Source organism: Peromyscus maniculatus, chromosome 3 (assembly GCF_049852395.1).
Source record: "Peromyscus maniculatus bairdii isolate BWxNUB_F1_BW_parent chromosome 3, HU_Pman_BW_mat_3.1, whole genome shotgun sequence".
Classification (NCBI taxonomy): domain Eukaryota; kingdom Metazoa; phylum Chordata; class Mammalia; order Rodentia; family Cricetidae; genus Peromyscus; species Peromyscus maniculatus.
In genome coordinates this window covers 79,249,947-79,265,580 of record NC_134854.1, presented here as the reverse complement: position 1 = coordinate 79,265,580, position 15,634 = coordinate 79,249,947, and the positions used below count along the sequence as shown (strand labels likewise).

General features: G+C 41.1%; 1 protein-coding gene across 7 annotated transcripts in view; it reads left to right on the top strand.

Annotated features, from left to right (window-relative positions):
* Pde1c (phosphodiesterase 1C) overlaps window positions 1-15,634 on the top strand; it is a 429,787-nt gene that overhangs the window by 300,213 nt on the left and 113,940 nt on the right. For all 7 annotated transcript variants that reach the window (XM_042273371.2, XM_076566854.1, XM_042273374.2 and 4 more), the window contains one exon: window positions 14,921-15,034. In XM_042273371.2, coding sequence (XP_042129305.1) covers window positions 14,921-15,034 — 114 coding nt within the window. The remainder of the gene's footprint in view (window positions 1-14,920; window positions 15,035-15,634) is intronic.

Below are 15,634 nucleotides of genomic sequence, written 5' to 3'. Positions count from 1 at the left end.
ATATTATATATACAACATTATATATACAACATACATACAGATGGAGACAAATATGTGTTACTGATAAGTTCATAACTGCTCATGTATGAATCATTGGTCATTAATGTCTCTGAGAGATACAATTTTTATTTTATTTTCTGTCTGTTCTAAGGGTATTTTATAAATTTCTCATAAAACAGATTCTTTCTTAAAATATGGGTGTGTCACAGTGTATGTATGGGCACCATATGCATGTAGAGCCCTTGGGAGTCAGAAGAGGGTATCAGTTCCCCTGAAACTGGAGTTACAGGCGGTTGTGAGCCACCCAGTGTGGCTGCTGGAACTGGAACCCAGGTGTACTGTAGGAGAGTCTAGTGCTCTTAATTGCTGAGACATTTCTCCAGCCCAAACATAGATCCTTTTGAAATACAAATGAAAGTTTTCAAAATTTAAGGAAACTGAGTGGAGGCCTATGAAAGGAAACACTGGAGTGATCATTATTTGTGAGACATTAATTTTGTTTGCAGTCTTCTCTCATACTTTTCAAAGGAGAGACCTAAAGATGTGGAGCCCTGAGCAGTGGCAAGAGTATCACTTTGCAAACCCCGTATAAGACAGAGCTTGAATCCTTGGGGGCCTTGTATGATCCAGCAGGACAGGGCTAAACATGGCCTCAGCTCAGGGATTCCCAGTGTTAAGGTCTTAGAGAAGGCAATGACTAAGCAAATGGTTTGACTTTGCTTAACCCAGATTTCTGAAGTATTTGTACACAGAAAACCTTAACGATGCCTGTAAACACCCAGTGTTCAAGGAGGGTGGTTCAAAATCATTGGTCAGTTCAAACCCTCACAAGAGAGCATCAGCTGCTCAGTCTCTGTAGCTGACACTGCCATTCCACTCTACAAAGTCAGAACCATCAACAGTGCATGGCATTTCATATGGAGTCTAACGACAGGCCTAAGCTATCTAAGATAGAATGTGATGCTGACTTTGGGAAGTGCCACCCTCAGTTAGAACAATGTCAGGATGCTTTCCACACACTTCTTGAGGATATGGTCTTTTCCCCTTCTCACTCTTTTCTTGGTGCCTGTCTGTGACTAGTTACCTTTGAGGTCAGTCAACCCCCACATGCTGAGGAGGGTATTTTGGAGAGTTTCCCATCCAGTTCCTATGAGCTGCTCTTGTTCCTCAACAGTAGTGAGAACAAACCCTTCCCACCTGGATCCAGACAACTAGCAAAAGCACAGAGCCCCAAGATCAAGGTCCTTCCCCCTATGGCAACGTGGCTTGGCTATCCACCCTTCCCTACCTCTCCCATCCTCTTCCATTCCCTGCTGAGGACTAAGGTTCTGTTTCCAACCTTCTATTCTTCCCGGGGTCTGGGAGGAGACCCACTACGTTTCCTGCATATACCTCCACACAGCAGTGATGCCCCTATACTCTCTGGTTCTTGGATTTTTTTTTTTCTGGCCCGGCACAATTATGCAGCCATTTAGAAGGAAGCCCTACTAGACTAAAGTCCTGTATTCCTGCTTCTGGAGTGGCACTTTGGTCCTGCTACCCAAGTGCCAGGTGAACTGAAGTGGCTTCAGCTGCTCTCCCTACTTGGTTTCCTGTCAACTCTCAAGAGTCAGGGAGGACAAGCAGACATAGACATCACCGGGGGTGGGGGGGGGGTGGGGGGGAGACCACACTTACCCACAGTGCTGTCTACAGTGAGGCCCTTTGTGGGAGTGGAGGGGAATGGGTGACTTTTAAACCTTCTTCACTTTTCTTTTCCTTCCTGATGCCCTTTTTCAAATGGGAAACATCTTGGGTGGGTGGTACTCTCCTTGCCCTGCAAACATTGAGGGGTGATCAGGGCTTGTCCTAGGAGAGCCAACAGATCTCTCTCTCTCTCTCTCTCTCTCTCTCTCTCTCTCTCTCTCTCTCTCTCTCTCTCTCTCTCTCTCTCACACACACACACACACACACACACACACACACACACTATATACAGAATTTCCTAGGTATATTGTGTGCTGTGCTTACAATTATTTCTTCTGTTGTGATACTAGCTCTTCTCAGGGTCTTTATGGGGCTGGGTTGACTCAGAAGGCGGGAGAGCCCTTTGGATCTGTTATATCATTGGGTATTCCTGAAATCTTTCTCATTTCTGTCCATTCCACTTTCTAGGATGTTTTCATTGCTCATTGTGTCTTTGGTCATGTGACTTGCTCATCATCAGGGAAGTTTCTCACAAACTGTGACCAGAAAGAAATGGCTTCTACAGGATTTATCTCCTTCCTCCTCAGTCCTCAGCATGACAGGCCAGATCCCAGATGATGTTTTCTGTATTCTAGGGTTTTTTCCTTCCTATTTCTTTCTTTCTTGCAGTTTCTGGAAGAACAGTCATCAGTGAAGTGCATTATATTAGTAAAACTGATACACCTAGAACCTAGAGCCAAAGCTAAGAAACAGTTTCCTTCAGAGAAGATTCTCCTGACTCTGGGCAATTTGCCTTAAAAGACAAAGCAAAAACAAAAGCCCACTATTTTCTTCAAACACATGTGTGAGTTCAGTAGAAGTAAAAACAGGTAGTAGAAACAGCCTAAGGATGAACTTTAAAAACACTACAATAAAACCAACCCTCTTTCTAAGTTCAGGAATGAATCAGGATGTGGTAAATAGCTTGAAACTAAAGGCTGAGAAAGGGAGATTGTGATTTCAAGGCCAGTCTGGAATACTTCCTCCCCACCGAAATCAAGCCAGCAATGACTTGGTGGTAGTTTACATCTAAATCACAACAGTGTTTCACAAGAGGCTCAAAGGCATGGGATCAACACCAAGAACTCAAAATGGCTTAACATTTTAAGTGGCTTGAAATACCTGCTGTGGTAACTAAGATGATGGGGCTGCTTTTGGAGCAAACAGTGCTTTGTGTCCAGCTGACACACATGTGTACCCCATTATCCCACCCACAGATAAATTCTGAAAGATTTACTCTGTTGTGGGGACTGAGTGAGCCTCAGGCTGCAGGGCTTCCCTGAGCCATAGTTTCACAAATCTAAAAGGAACACAGCCAGGAGAGTCTGCCATGATAGCCTCCACTGAGCAACCAAAGAGCGGACTGCCCTAGTGAATGAAACCATCATTTTAGGACAGGGTACCTGAAGAATAATTTATATTTGCTAACGGTGGCAGCCTCCTTTTCCCCCTTCCTTTTTCTCCCCTCACCTTTCCTTCCTCCTCTTTACCTCTTCTTATCTTCCCTCCTTTCCTCTCCTCTTCCTCCTCCTGTTCTTTCTCCTACTCTCCTCTTTCTTCCCCTCCTTCACTCCTTTCTCTTTCTTCTTTATCTTTGTCTACTCATGTTGCACTTAGATTACTATAAAAACAAATGGGATCAGACCCAGAATTAAATAATGTGTAATAAGTCTTACTATTTGCAAATATGAATCCTTCAACTTTGTTCTTTTTAAATTTAAAACATATTGTCTGCTTCTCTGCATTTTTTGATGAATTTTAAAATTACTGTCAGTTCCAACCAAATGATCTGTAAGGACTTTACTTGGCATTACAATGAATCTAGAGACAAGTTTAGAGTGGTTTCTTATGTCTAGTTTTGTTTATGAGCCTAGCCTTTAATGGCTGAGCCATCTCTCCAGCCTGATTTCCTATTTCCAAAATGGTAGATTTCTATAAACATGGATTATCACCCCACTTATTTAGACTATTCGAAATTCTTTTAGTAAGACATTTCCTATAGATGTAGGACTTAATATTTTATATTTAAAATGTTTTATTAATTCTTTGAGAATTCCTTGCAATTCATTTTTATCATAAATTATTCTTTTGTGTGTATGTGCATGGGCAAGTCATAACACACATGTGGAATGAGAGGACAATTGGAGAAAATTATTTCTGTCTTTCCACCTGATAACTCCATGGGATAAAACTCGTCCTTTTCCTCTTTTTTCTTCTTCCTCCTCTTCTTCTTCCTCAATTAGACTTGGTAGCAACCATCTTCAGTGGGTGAACCATCTTACTGGTCCTTTTTGGGGACTTTTAAATCTTTTGCAAGAATCTTTCTCACATATTTTTCTTACATTCATGTCTGGTAGATGGTCTAATTTACTAATTATTTGAATTAGTGAAGACTTTGCATATAATCTATTACTATCATCATTATGATTAACATAATCTTGCTAGCATTTAGACACAGGGCCTTTTGCATGTGGCACAAGCACTGTACCACTCAGATACAGTCTTGAAGACGTGATAATAGGCACACTCAGTTTTAAGTTAGATCAACAGGAAAGCTTTCCATATTTCAGTATTGTGCTGTAGCATTTTGTTGTCAAACATTCAACATCAAATTTAGGAAGTTCACTTTGATTACTTTTTTGCATTATAATCACTAGCAGATACTTCTCACTTTATTGTACAGATCACATGATGCTTCTTTTCTAGTCCCTTTAAATTAGTGAATTACAATTATTTTTTCATTTTTAGCTAACTATGTTTCCTTTTGCTCTGTTTCCTATGTGCTTGGTTTTAATTTATTAGACATTTGGTTTTTGTTTGTTTGTTTGTTTGTTTGTTTGTTTTTGTGTGTGTGTGTCTGTTCACAAGAGAGATTTGTCTGTCAAGTCCATAGTTTCCTTGCTTGGTTGTTTCCTTGTCACAGTTCTCTGGGAGGTTCTTATGACTTTCTTGTGGTAAAAGGTGTAGATGAATCCAGTGGTAAAGTGATAGAGGACTGTAGTTTTCTTTAGTAAAATTAAGTTGTGGTCATGGATTTAACTTACTTAATCGGTACAGAATTGCTATTTTATTTTTCCTGTGTCAGTTTTGATAAATTAAGTTTTTAGTAGGACTTTCCAGTATTGCTTTGGTTTTCAATATGTTTACAGAAAAGTATTCAGGATAGCCCTTTGAATGCCTGCATACTCTGCAGCTAGATTCTCTTTTTGTTGTTGATACTGTTTATTTGTGCCTTTCCTACTTTGTCTTCAGTCAAAGACAGCTTTTGACTTGGATAATTGTTTCTGCTGCTGGACTCCTTGTCTGCTCAAGTTTTACTCTCAGGTTTGCTTTTAGTTCCTTTGTGTTGACTTGCCCCTTTTCTTGAGACAGATAGTGATGTCATTCACTGTGAGAGGTTCTCCTGTCCTAATATTCTCATTAGGTTATGTATATCCTTCTGAATGAAGTACTACCTGCATGTCACATATTTTGATATACTATATTTCCATTTTCACTTATTAAAGTTAATTTCAGATAATAGGTTTTACCATGAGTTTGTTAGAAATATATTCCTGAATCTCAAAACATTAGAATATTTCTAGTCATTTTATTTTGCTGTTATTTAAAACTGCATTTGGGAGCCGGGCGGTGGTGGCGCACGCCTTTAATCCCAGCACTCGGGAGGCAGAGCCAGGCGGATCTCTGTGAGTTCGAGGCCAGCCTGGGCTACCAAGTGAGCTCCAGGAAAGGCGCAAAGCTACGCAGAGAAACCCTGTCTCGAAAAACCAAAAAAAAAAAAAAAAAAAACTGCATTTGGGTTTCGGCAAAATGTATCACAACGTACAGTCTAATGTGAGGTTGATCTTTCTGAAACATCATTTTTCTCATGCTACCTTGCTTCCCCTTGAAGAAAATGTCCATAGGCTCCCTAATATTGCTAAAGAAAGCTGGATTGCAATAGCTTGGCATGTTGAGCCCACTGTGGTCTGATTCCTGACCAAGTTTTCTCTCTTGGTGTGCTCCTGAGTTCCAGACCCGCATGGAATTCCCTAAACAAATAGCCTTTTCCAGGCTGCTCTCCCAGGCTGGAGTCTGCCATTTTTCCATCCCGTCTTATGCCCCTGGTTGGCCTCTTGTGAACCACCTAGGACCTGCTGGACAGCTCTGACTTTGCCCTTCTCTGGAGAAGCTGTTGCTGGATGGAGACTCCGCTTCTTTCTTGGTTCATCATATCTTTGCCATCATGTTTACAGGACTGCCTTGATGTGGTTCAAGCTTGGAAGGATATCTATTTCCCCTTTCTATTTCTGGATCCCATCACTATGTCTGCACAGAGAAGGCATTCTGAATAATGCTAAATATTGAATGAATGTTTCAAATACACCTATCCTAATCAGTTGCAATAACTGTAGAAACAAACAAATCACTAGAAAGGTAATACCTATGTATTATCATCAAATTGACTTTAAAGCATAAGCCTTGAAGTTGCTGTGGGATACCTTTTTAAGAGGAGTTGTTTTATTTTCCATAACATTTAGGTAAGTAACAGAGAACAGAGAACATTACCTCTCCATGTAGAGAGGGCAGGGTGTGAGATGCCGATACATGGAGGTGATGCTCTGGAATAGAGTGGTTTTATTCAAATGAGAACAAAGGGCTCATGATTTATTAGTGCATGTAGGGGAAGTACTGGAAGAATTCAAGTTGCCTTACATATTCTGTAAAGCTAAACCAAACAAGTTTCAGACAGTAGATTCTATGGACCTTAAGAGGCATTTTAAGAGCTATTTATCCAATTTATCCACCCTTGAGGGGAATAACCTTGGGCAGAAGACAGATATGAGAGTATTGTATTTTTGCTTACATTTACTGATTCTCTCTCTGTCTGTCTCTCTCTTCCTGTGTGTGTGTGTGTGTGTGTGTGTGTGTGTGTGTGTGTGTGTGTGTGTGTGTGGTGTTGTTCCTGGGGGCTGCATAACCTAGGATGTTCATGCTAGAAAAGCACTGTACCATTGAGCCATATTCCCAGCCCATGAGAATATCATACTATAAGGGAATTAAGCTTAACAAACATATCTGCTCTCCAGGCAGTGATGTTGGGGGTTTCAGTGGGCTTATCTGGGAATAGCACTATGCCTAATACCTCCCCAAGCAGGTTGTCTTCAAGTTGTTGAATAAGTGACTTCTTGATAAATCTCCTGGACAAGTCTTAGAACTTGTCTTTGGGGTGGTGGGGAGGGGAGGAAGACTTTCTCTGTTTTATCTCAACTACTTTTTGAATTCTGACATACAGCATTCAGGGTTTCCTTCAGTTCACCTCTTCCTGTGTCTTTCTGCATTGCCCATACTGGCTCAGTCCAGGGGACTCGGGTCCTATAATTTGCTCAGGACTTGAATATGTAGAGAGCTAAGCTGATGCTACCAGTTATCAAATGCTTTGCAGGAAAGCAGCTCAGAGCCAGCTGAGGGTTTCTGAAGAAATGGGCAACCCATGTGAAGATGCAGTGGCTCATCCTCAGTGACTCGATGCCCAACCTCACAGAGGCATTTTGCCAAGGCTTGAAAACCCAAACTCTTCCTAAAATGGTGTTACACGTTTATCCTGGAACTCTTACTGGCAGCCACAGTGACAGAAATGGATGAAGTGCTGGAAACTATGAACACTGACAGACTATTTTTATTGTTGTATATTTTCTTTGCCCTCCTTTTCTCTTTCCCTCCCTCCAATCTTCCCTTCCCCTCTTTCTCCCTCCCTTCCTTCTTTTCTTACTTCATGAACCTATTTTGGGTACTCATAAAGTGAATTCCTATTGAACACCTAGGCCAGAAGTTTTTTTTTCCTTTTTTTGCACAAAATATTTTTAATCCTTAGGGATTATATAAGAAGAAAAATGAGCAATGAAAAAAATTGTACAACTTTTTCATCACTTCAAAATATGCCTCTTATCAACTTGCAATCAGCACTCCAACCTTTAGCTATTTCCTGTCTCCAAGATTTTGCTTCTGTACATCTTTCAATATAATTTAAGTTGTATACATATAGTTTTGCATCTCAAATTTTTTATTTAACATAATATGTTGTCTTACTTATATTGGTTTTTTTTTTGTTCCTATTTATTCTGCTTCATGGAACAGTTTTTTCATACACAGATATTCAGTTCTGCAGAAAGGGATGCCACCATAAAGGACAGGCAAACATGATTGTTATGCTGATTTAGTACAGGGCAATAGTTTTTGTTTTGTTTTTCTTTTCTTTCTTTTTTTTTTCCTGGCTCACTTTGAATTTCTTTTTTAAAATTAAATTACATTCATACAATATATTTTGATAGTTTTTGTCCACTCCTCTGACTATCCCCAGGCCTCTCCCCATCTAGCTTTGTTCTTTCTCTTTAAAACACCAAAATCAAAACAAAAAATTATTTAAAAAAGTCAAAAAGAAGCAAAAGCTCTCTCTCTTTCGCTCTCTCTTTTCTCTCTCTCTCTGTCACACACACACACACACACACACACACACACACACACACACACACACACTTTATTTTGTATTGACTGACTATTCCTGGGGATGGGGCATGGCCTGAAGTGTGGTTAATATACCTAATGAGATTCCATTGTAGGAAACTGATTTTTTTCCCATTGTACCATGTATCATTTACAAATAGCTTTATGGCTAGGGGGTAGGACCCTGTGTCTACTTCTTCCTCTTACTGCTGGGATCTCATCTGGCTTGAACCTGTAGAGACCTTGTGCATGCTGCTATAATTTCTGTGAGTTCATATGTGCATCAGTCCTGATATGTCCAGAGGACATTATTTCCTAGGAGTTGTCTATCACCTCTAACAATCTTTCTCCTTCCTTTTCTGCATAGATCCCTAAGCCTTGAGGGGAAGGGGTTGATAAAGATATCTCATTTAGTCCAAAGACTCTCTCTTTCTGTGTACATTGTCAAGTTGTGGGTTTTTGTGTTAATTCCAATCTACTGCTAAAGAAAGCAAGGGTTGAGTGATACACTGATCTATGGATATAACAATATGTCATTAGGAGTAATTTTCTTGCTTTGTTCCTTTAGCTGAATAATAGTAGTAGGTTTTTCCCCAGGGCCTATGACCTGTTTGCTCTTAGGTCCTTGGCAACTTTAGTGGTGTCAGATATGGATTCTGTCTCATGGAATGGGCCTTAAATCCAATAAAAAAGTGGTTGGTTACTCCTATAATGTTTGTGCCACTATTGCACCAGTATATCTTGCAGGAGAATTGCTATTATAGGTCTCAGGATTTGTAGATTTGTGATATTGATGATTACCTTTCACCCCCTATGGTGTGCGGAGTACCCCCCTTCCAGCACCACAAATGCTAGTCAGTAGGGCTGAAGCTTCTAGTTGGGCATCAGCTCAACTTTTCTGTGTTAAATGACACAGTAAATGTCTTCACTAATAGGGCCTCACCATCAGGTTGTGAAGAACAGCCAGAAGCCTTAGCAGTGGTATTGGAGAAGGGGATTGCATGGTCCATAAGTCAACCATATGTCACCTATTCCTGGCACTGGTAGCGTTAGATGTTTAGTTAGGGCATTGTCTCCTGCATTATATATGACTTCATTTAAATTCATATCTGTAGAAGCTTACATGTACACACACACACACACACACACACACACATATATATATACATACATACATACATACATACATATTTATATATATATGGAAGCTGTGGTTAGAGAGAAAATGGCTTCCAAAGGGAGTGGCACTATTAGGATGTGTGGCCTTGTTGGAGGAAGTGGGTCGCTGTGGAGGTGGGCTTTGAGGTCTCTTGTATTCGGAAGCCACACCCAGTGTGTCATTTCCTATGGCCTGCAATCTATAGATTTCTCAGTTCCTTCTCCAGTACCATGTCAGCCGCCATGTCCCACCATGATGATAACAGACTAAACCTCTGAAACTGTAAGCCACCCCAATGAAATGTTTTTCCTTTGTAAGAGTTGCCGTGGTCAGTGGTCATTGTGTCTCTTCAGAGCAATAGAAACCCTGACTAAGACCCAAGTTTCTACAGCAGTCTGTTCCATTTGGTTTTTCGAAAAGCCTTTGTGTCATCTGTCCCTCCCCACATTCCCTCCTTTGCCTTTCTCTCCCATTCTCCACCCACCTCCTCATTAACCCCCTCCCCCCCCCCCCCGTTCTAGTTGTCCCTTTACCTCAGTAACACTGCATTCTACTTCCTCTTCCTTGGGACACCCTCTACTCCTCACTGGTCCTTTACTATGGACCTAAGTGTGGTGGTTATTTAGATTTTAGCACACATATTACAAGCTTACAAGTCAACATCCACATGTAAGAGAAAACACACAATATTTGTCATTTTGAGTCTGAGTTATCTCACTTAGGATGTTTTTTTCTAGCCTATCTATTTACGTACAGTTCCATTTCCTTTTCTTTTCTTTCCTTTATCTCTCTCTCTTTCCTTTCCTTTCTCTCTCTCTTTCCTTCTTTCCTTTCTCTTTCTTTCTTTCCTTTCTCTCTCTCTCTTTCTTTCCTTTCTCTCTCTCTCTTTTTCTCTCTCTTTTCTCTCTCTCTTTTTCTCTCTCTCTTTCTCTTTCTTTCTTTCCTTTCTCTCTCTCTCTTTCTTTCCTTTCTCTCTCTCTCTCTCTTTCTTTCTTTCTTTCATTTTCTAGACAGGTTTTCCCTGTGTAGTCCTGGAACTTGTTCTGTAGATCAGACTGGCCTTGAACTCAGAAATCCAACTGCCTCTGCCTCTTGAATGCTGGGATTAAAGGTGTGCACCACCACTGCCCAGCTGATTTCATTTTCTTAACAGCAGAACAATGTTTCACTGTATAAATATGACACATTTTTATTAGCCATTCCCCAGTAGATGGACTGGATATCCATCTTTCTGAACATACAGGCTTCCACTTAAAATGGGACCTGGACCTTAGCTACTTTGTGAAATGAGTTTACATGGGAAAATATCCAGATACACTTCACTAGGAAAGCATAGGATGCTATCCCAGGCTTCCCACCCCAGTTAATTATCTCTAAGTTTAGTAGAAATACTTTAAAACGGGACTATGAAAGATTCCAGCTACTTTGGAGACAGCCAGTGATGAAATAGATTCAGGTCTGGAGGAAACCTGCAATATGGGAGGGTCTTTACTCTAAGCAGCTTTATCAGTTTTTGAGTGTAGTGGGTACTAGTTCAGTGGCTGAAGATTTTGAAGATTTTCTCCCTAAGAAAGAATAGCTGTTAGCATTCAGGCACCTGTACTGGCCTGCCCTTAGGGCCCTGACAGGATACATCCTCAGCTGCAGCCACTAAGAGCACCCACTGTGTGCATTTGCTACATTCCCTTATAAAAGGCGGGCCCTACCTGGCTCTCATCTCTTTTTCTTCCTTCACTCTGGCCCCCAGGGACCAGTCTCTGCCCCTTCACTCCCCTCACCAAAATAAACCTCCCGTGTGGGCCCTGTTGTGTGGTGTGACTCCTTCCTGCCATTTTAAAAATACAACAACAGCTTCATCGATTGGTAGCCCATTTCAAGTGAGAAGGATAAAGAGCTAGAGCAGCGGTTCTCACCTTATGGGTTGAGACCCCTTTGGGTTGAACAACCCTTTCACATGGGTCACCTAAGCCCATTAGAAATATCAGCTTTTTACATTATGATTCATAACAGTAGCAGAATTACACTTATGAAGTAGCAACAAAAATAATTTTATGGTTGGGGCAGTAAACCACAACATGAGGAGCTGTGCTAACGGGAGTCTCACACAGCATTAGGAGAGTTGGGGACCACTGAGCTAGAGGGAGGTGGGCTGAGGGGACATGAGTCAGCAGTGCCGGCACACCGTGCTGCCGCTCAACACCATTGGGAGTCAGGTTCCCCGAAGCTCTGGTGTCTCTCCATCCTGGGTGTTGGGTCAAATGGGAGCTGGTTAGAAAGTGGCTAGCCCTTTCTTTAAACAAAAACAAAACCTTCTTGTCTCTCTGTCGTCCTGCTTTGTTCCTTTAAATTTCCTTTTCTCTCAACATGCTAATTTTAATTGCATCAATTCTACTCCATAAATCTATGCTTTCCTGAACTTTGATGAGTGCTGTGCAGATGTTCCTTTGGTGAATTTTCTTGATTCTGGCAGCGAGCGTCTTCTCTGCTTTCTGTGTGCTATCGATTCCTCATCTCCATTGCTGACTCTTCCTCAGATATTCTTGTGCGTTTGTCATCTTTAAATCAAGAGAGGTGAACATCACCTGGGTGATTTTTTTTTTTTAAATTGGCAGGTTCTGCCAGGTTCCCTGGGTTGTCTGCCAGGATGCTGGTGGAATCTTCAGTCTAGCTCAGAAGCTAGAAGACTAGGGAAGATGTAAATGTTTGTACTTTTTCATGTTCTAGAAGTACTCTGTGTGTGAATTCTTCTCTGGGTTTGCTGAAGTTTCGGGTCCCCTGTGTTGCTGACTTCCTGCTGACTGGGGCAGGGAGCTTGGGGTTCTGAGTGGGCTTTTTCTCTCAGGTGAAGTGTGACCTCAGCTGGGGTCTGCTGCTTCCCAGGGCCTGGCAAGCACTTGATTCTCTAGATACTGTGCCTTCCTGGAAGGAAGAGTGGTTAAAAATAGTGGAATAAGGCACTCCTAGTCATTTCAGTTGTCTTGATTAGAAAATGTTAGCCACAAGGGCTGCATAGGCGGTGTTTATGGATGGGAGCTTGTTGCAGTAAAGGTGTTGCTCACTTTCCTGTTCAGTTGTCCATGTGTTTGGAACTTCCGTCTCATTGGTCACTCCTTCAGATGTCATCTGTTCGCTAAAGTGGATACTCAAAGCCAGACCCCTCATCCACACGCCATTTAACCAGAGACAGTGAGCACACTGTGCTTGTGGAGCACTTTCTAGGGTGTGCCTTAAAGCCGCTTGTGTCTCTTTTCTGGGAAGCATATGAATTACCACATTTTACACTTGTCCACACATATGTACAGCAGTCCTTCTACCCAAGCACAATGATGTCTTTCTAATTATACCACATTGTTCTCAAAAAAGTTGATGCCACTGTTAAATTGCATTCTGGTGTGTGACAGGGTAGAAGTCCATGGCCAGCTTGAATTTTTGCTACTTTTAAAACAATATGTTTTATTTTCTCAAGCCTTTCCCAGGTTTCTTTCCTTACTCTTTGGAATAAAAAAATTATAATGGTGTATGTTGGATTTTTTTTCTTTTCACTTTTTTGTCTGATTTTTTAATATCTATCCTCACTTGCTTATCTGGGTTTTCTTCAGTCTACAAACATTTTTATTTTGATTAAAGCTGTTTTTATTTATCCCCTGGAAGCTGTTACAGGAAGGTGCTACCATATGGTTTTTCTAGTCATAGTCCCCCTCATTTTTCCCCCATTTTGTCCTTTGCTCTTAGGTTTTAGGATTAAGATGGGTCCTAACCAAACATTCATGCTAAATTTTTGGTAGAATCTTTAATCTCCAAGATAAGGCAAAATGTTTTTAAAAATTGAATTTTTTTTTCTCAATTTGCTTTGCCAACCTAGAGCCCAGTTCATTGGTATCTGAGCTCCTGAGAGAGAGTCAGAGTTGGAAGCAGGCTTAGCTGAGAATGTATTCTGGTAAAGAGTGTCTGGTCTTAGTCAAGAGCAGCCAGGTTCCCTGATGCAGTGTCTCTGTTCCTTGGCAGACAGGCTGTCCCCTGAGTGTGAATGACTGGCAGCACCTCCCATGCCCACATCTTATTTTGTGCCAACCATTCAGTGTCATTCCTAATGCTGGGGATGTAGCTCACGAGGCTGCTGGTCACCTCCAGACCCATGGAGACCTCCAGAGTCCTCTCTGTATGTTGGACATTGCCAGTACCATCGAGACTACCCTCAATTAACTCTTCTCTGTATTCTACGATACTGAAATTTTTGCATACTTGATACTTGGATAATCAATACTTTTGCCCACTTTTCAAGGTTAATTTAGGAATTTTTTTCTTAATTTTGAGTCCTTTTTATAAACATCAGAAGAGTAGCATACAGCTTGTCAAGTACTGAGGTTTTGGGGTAGCCAAATGTCCTACGACTCCAGATTCAAGAGCAAACTTGGTCAAGTAGTCCACCTATTCTCTCTTGCTAATGCAAGCTTCTAGGTACTTTGAAATCAGGAAGGTGAGGCAGATTGCATAAACCCATTTACGATGGAGATGTGACAATGATCTTAAGTATTCTGTCAAGGCGTTTCTTGTCTGGGTATCTGTGAGGATCCAGGTCTTTGATTAACAATAATGACTGTAATTATATCAATAGCGTCTTACAGAATTACCCCAAGTTCCACATTCTATCTATTATCGCTGGCATTTGACCTTTCTATCAACTTCCAAACTTTGTTGCATGGCGCTTTATTTTATAATCATCAGGGAAGCCACCTAGCTTACCCGATATGCAAAGACGATACTTTGTGAGGCAAAAGTCAAATCCACATTTGACTCCAGGTCTGTACTGTTTTCTACTAGTACTGTTGGCTACCAAACATCCTGAAAAGGTACTTATTCTCCACAGTTCCAGTTACTGTTCCTTGATCACCTGCAGGCATTGTATTGCCACCCCACACACTGTCCTCTGTTCCAATGATTTCTGTGTAAGGAGAATGAGCCTCTTCATTTCTCTTGGATGATCTAGAACCCTCAGTTTACCACTCAGCCACATTTTTTTTTACAACTCTATTCTTCTTAGGGGCATTCTTCCTGTCTACCAACATAATTTGCTTGCACCTAAGTTTTCCATGGCCTTTTATGGCTATAGTGGTTCAAGATACCTTCCCATAAGTCTTGAAACATCTGTAGGCTATAGGGCTATGGTTTTCTCCAGCCACTGCTGAACAAGGTGCCTGAACAAGGGAGAGTCTCAGAGGTGCCTGGTGGTGTTTGCTGATGGTCAGTCTTTCCCATATCCAATTAGAGACTAAAAGAGACATATCTGAGAAAAAGAAAATTATCAGCAATTTAGAACCTTCATAACAATGAATGAATGCTACAGAATGTTGACTGTGGTGAGGGCCTGGCTAGAGAACATTGATCTCCTTTTGTTATTTTATAACTTGCTACTCTAGCACTGCGACTTTTTTTTTTCATTCAGATATATTGGAGTAAAAAACAATGTTCAAAACTATAGGAAGATGTGTCATCATAGTTTTAGAATTATTCCTTGATTCCTTTATTCTAATGAAGTCATCTTGTCCTCCATAGGTTACGGTCTTTGGTCAAGCAGTTAGAGCGAGGGGAGGCTTCTGTGGTAGATCTTAAGAAGAACCTGGAATACGCAGCCACAGTACTTGAATCTGTATATATCGATGAAACAAGGTAAGTTAGTAAAGAGATTAAGAGAGCAATGCTAGATTTTCTGTCTAATAGTCCTCCAGCCCCAATGTCAGGTCTGGGGTGTGGTTCAGATCACTGATTCTGAAAGACCTTTGACCTATAGGAAAGAGCTAGAACAGTTGCTCTCTCAACTATGAAATGACCAACAGAACTTGCTGCATGGACGATAAAATGGTGTCAGAGCAGAAAAGGCAATCCTTAGAAGCCTGTCCAGGTTTCTCCCAGCTGTATAGTCCCACTGTGATGGAACTATGCTGTGACGTACTCATTAGGTCAGTCTAAAATGTGTGTTTGAATCCATCATCTCAGTCAGCAACTAATGTGATCAGGTCCCCAGTATTCCTCCTTCAGCAAACATTTCCACTTGAATTGTACAAGTGCTAGAGCAATTGTAGGCACTGAAATCAATTTTGAAAGAAATAGAACTGCTTCCTTTTGGAAACTGTTGAAATGTCAACTGTGAAAGTCTCTAGTAAGACAGACTTCTCAGTATTTGTGATGTCTTGATTCACCAAACTCAAATCTGAAAGGATTTCACTACACTCTATGGGTTGTTGGGCTTATTTTTTTTTTCCAGAGCTG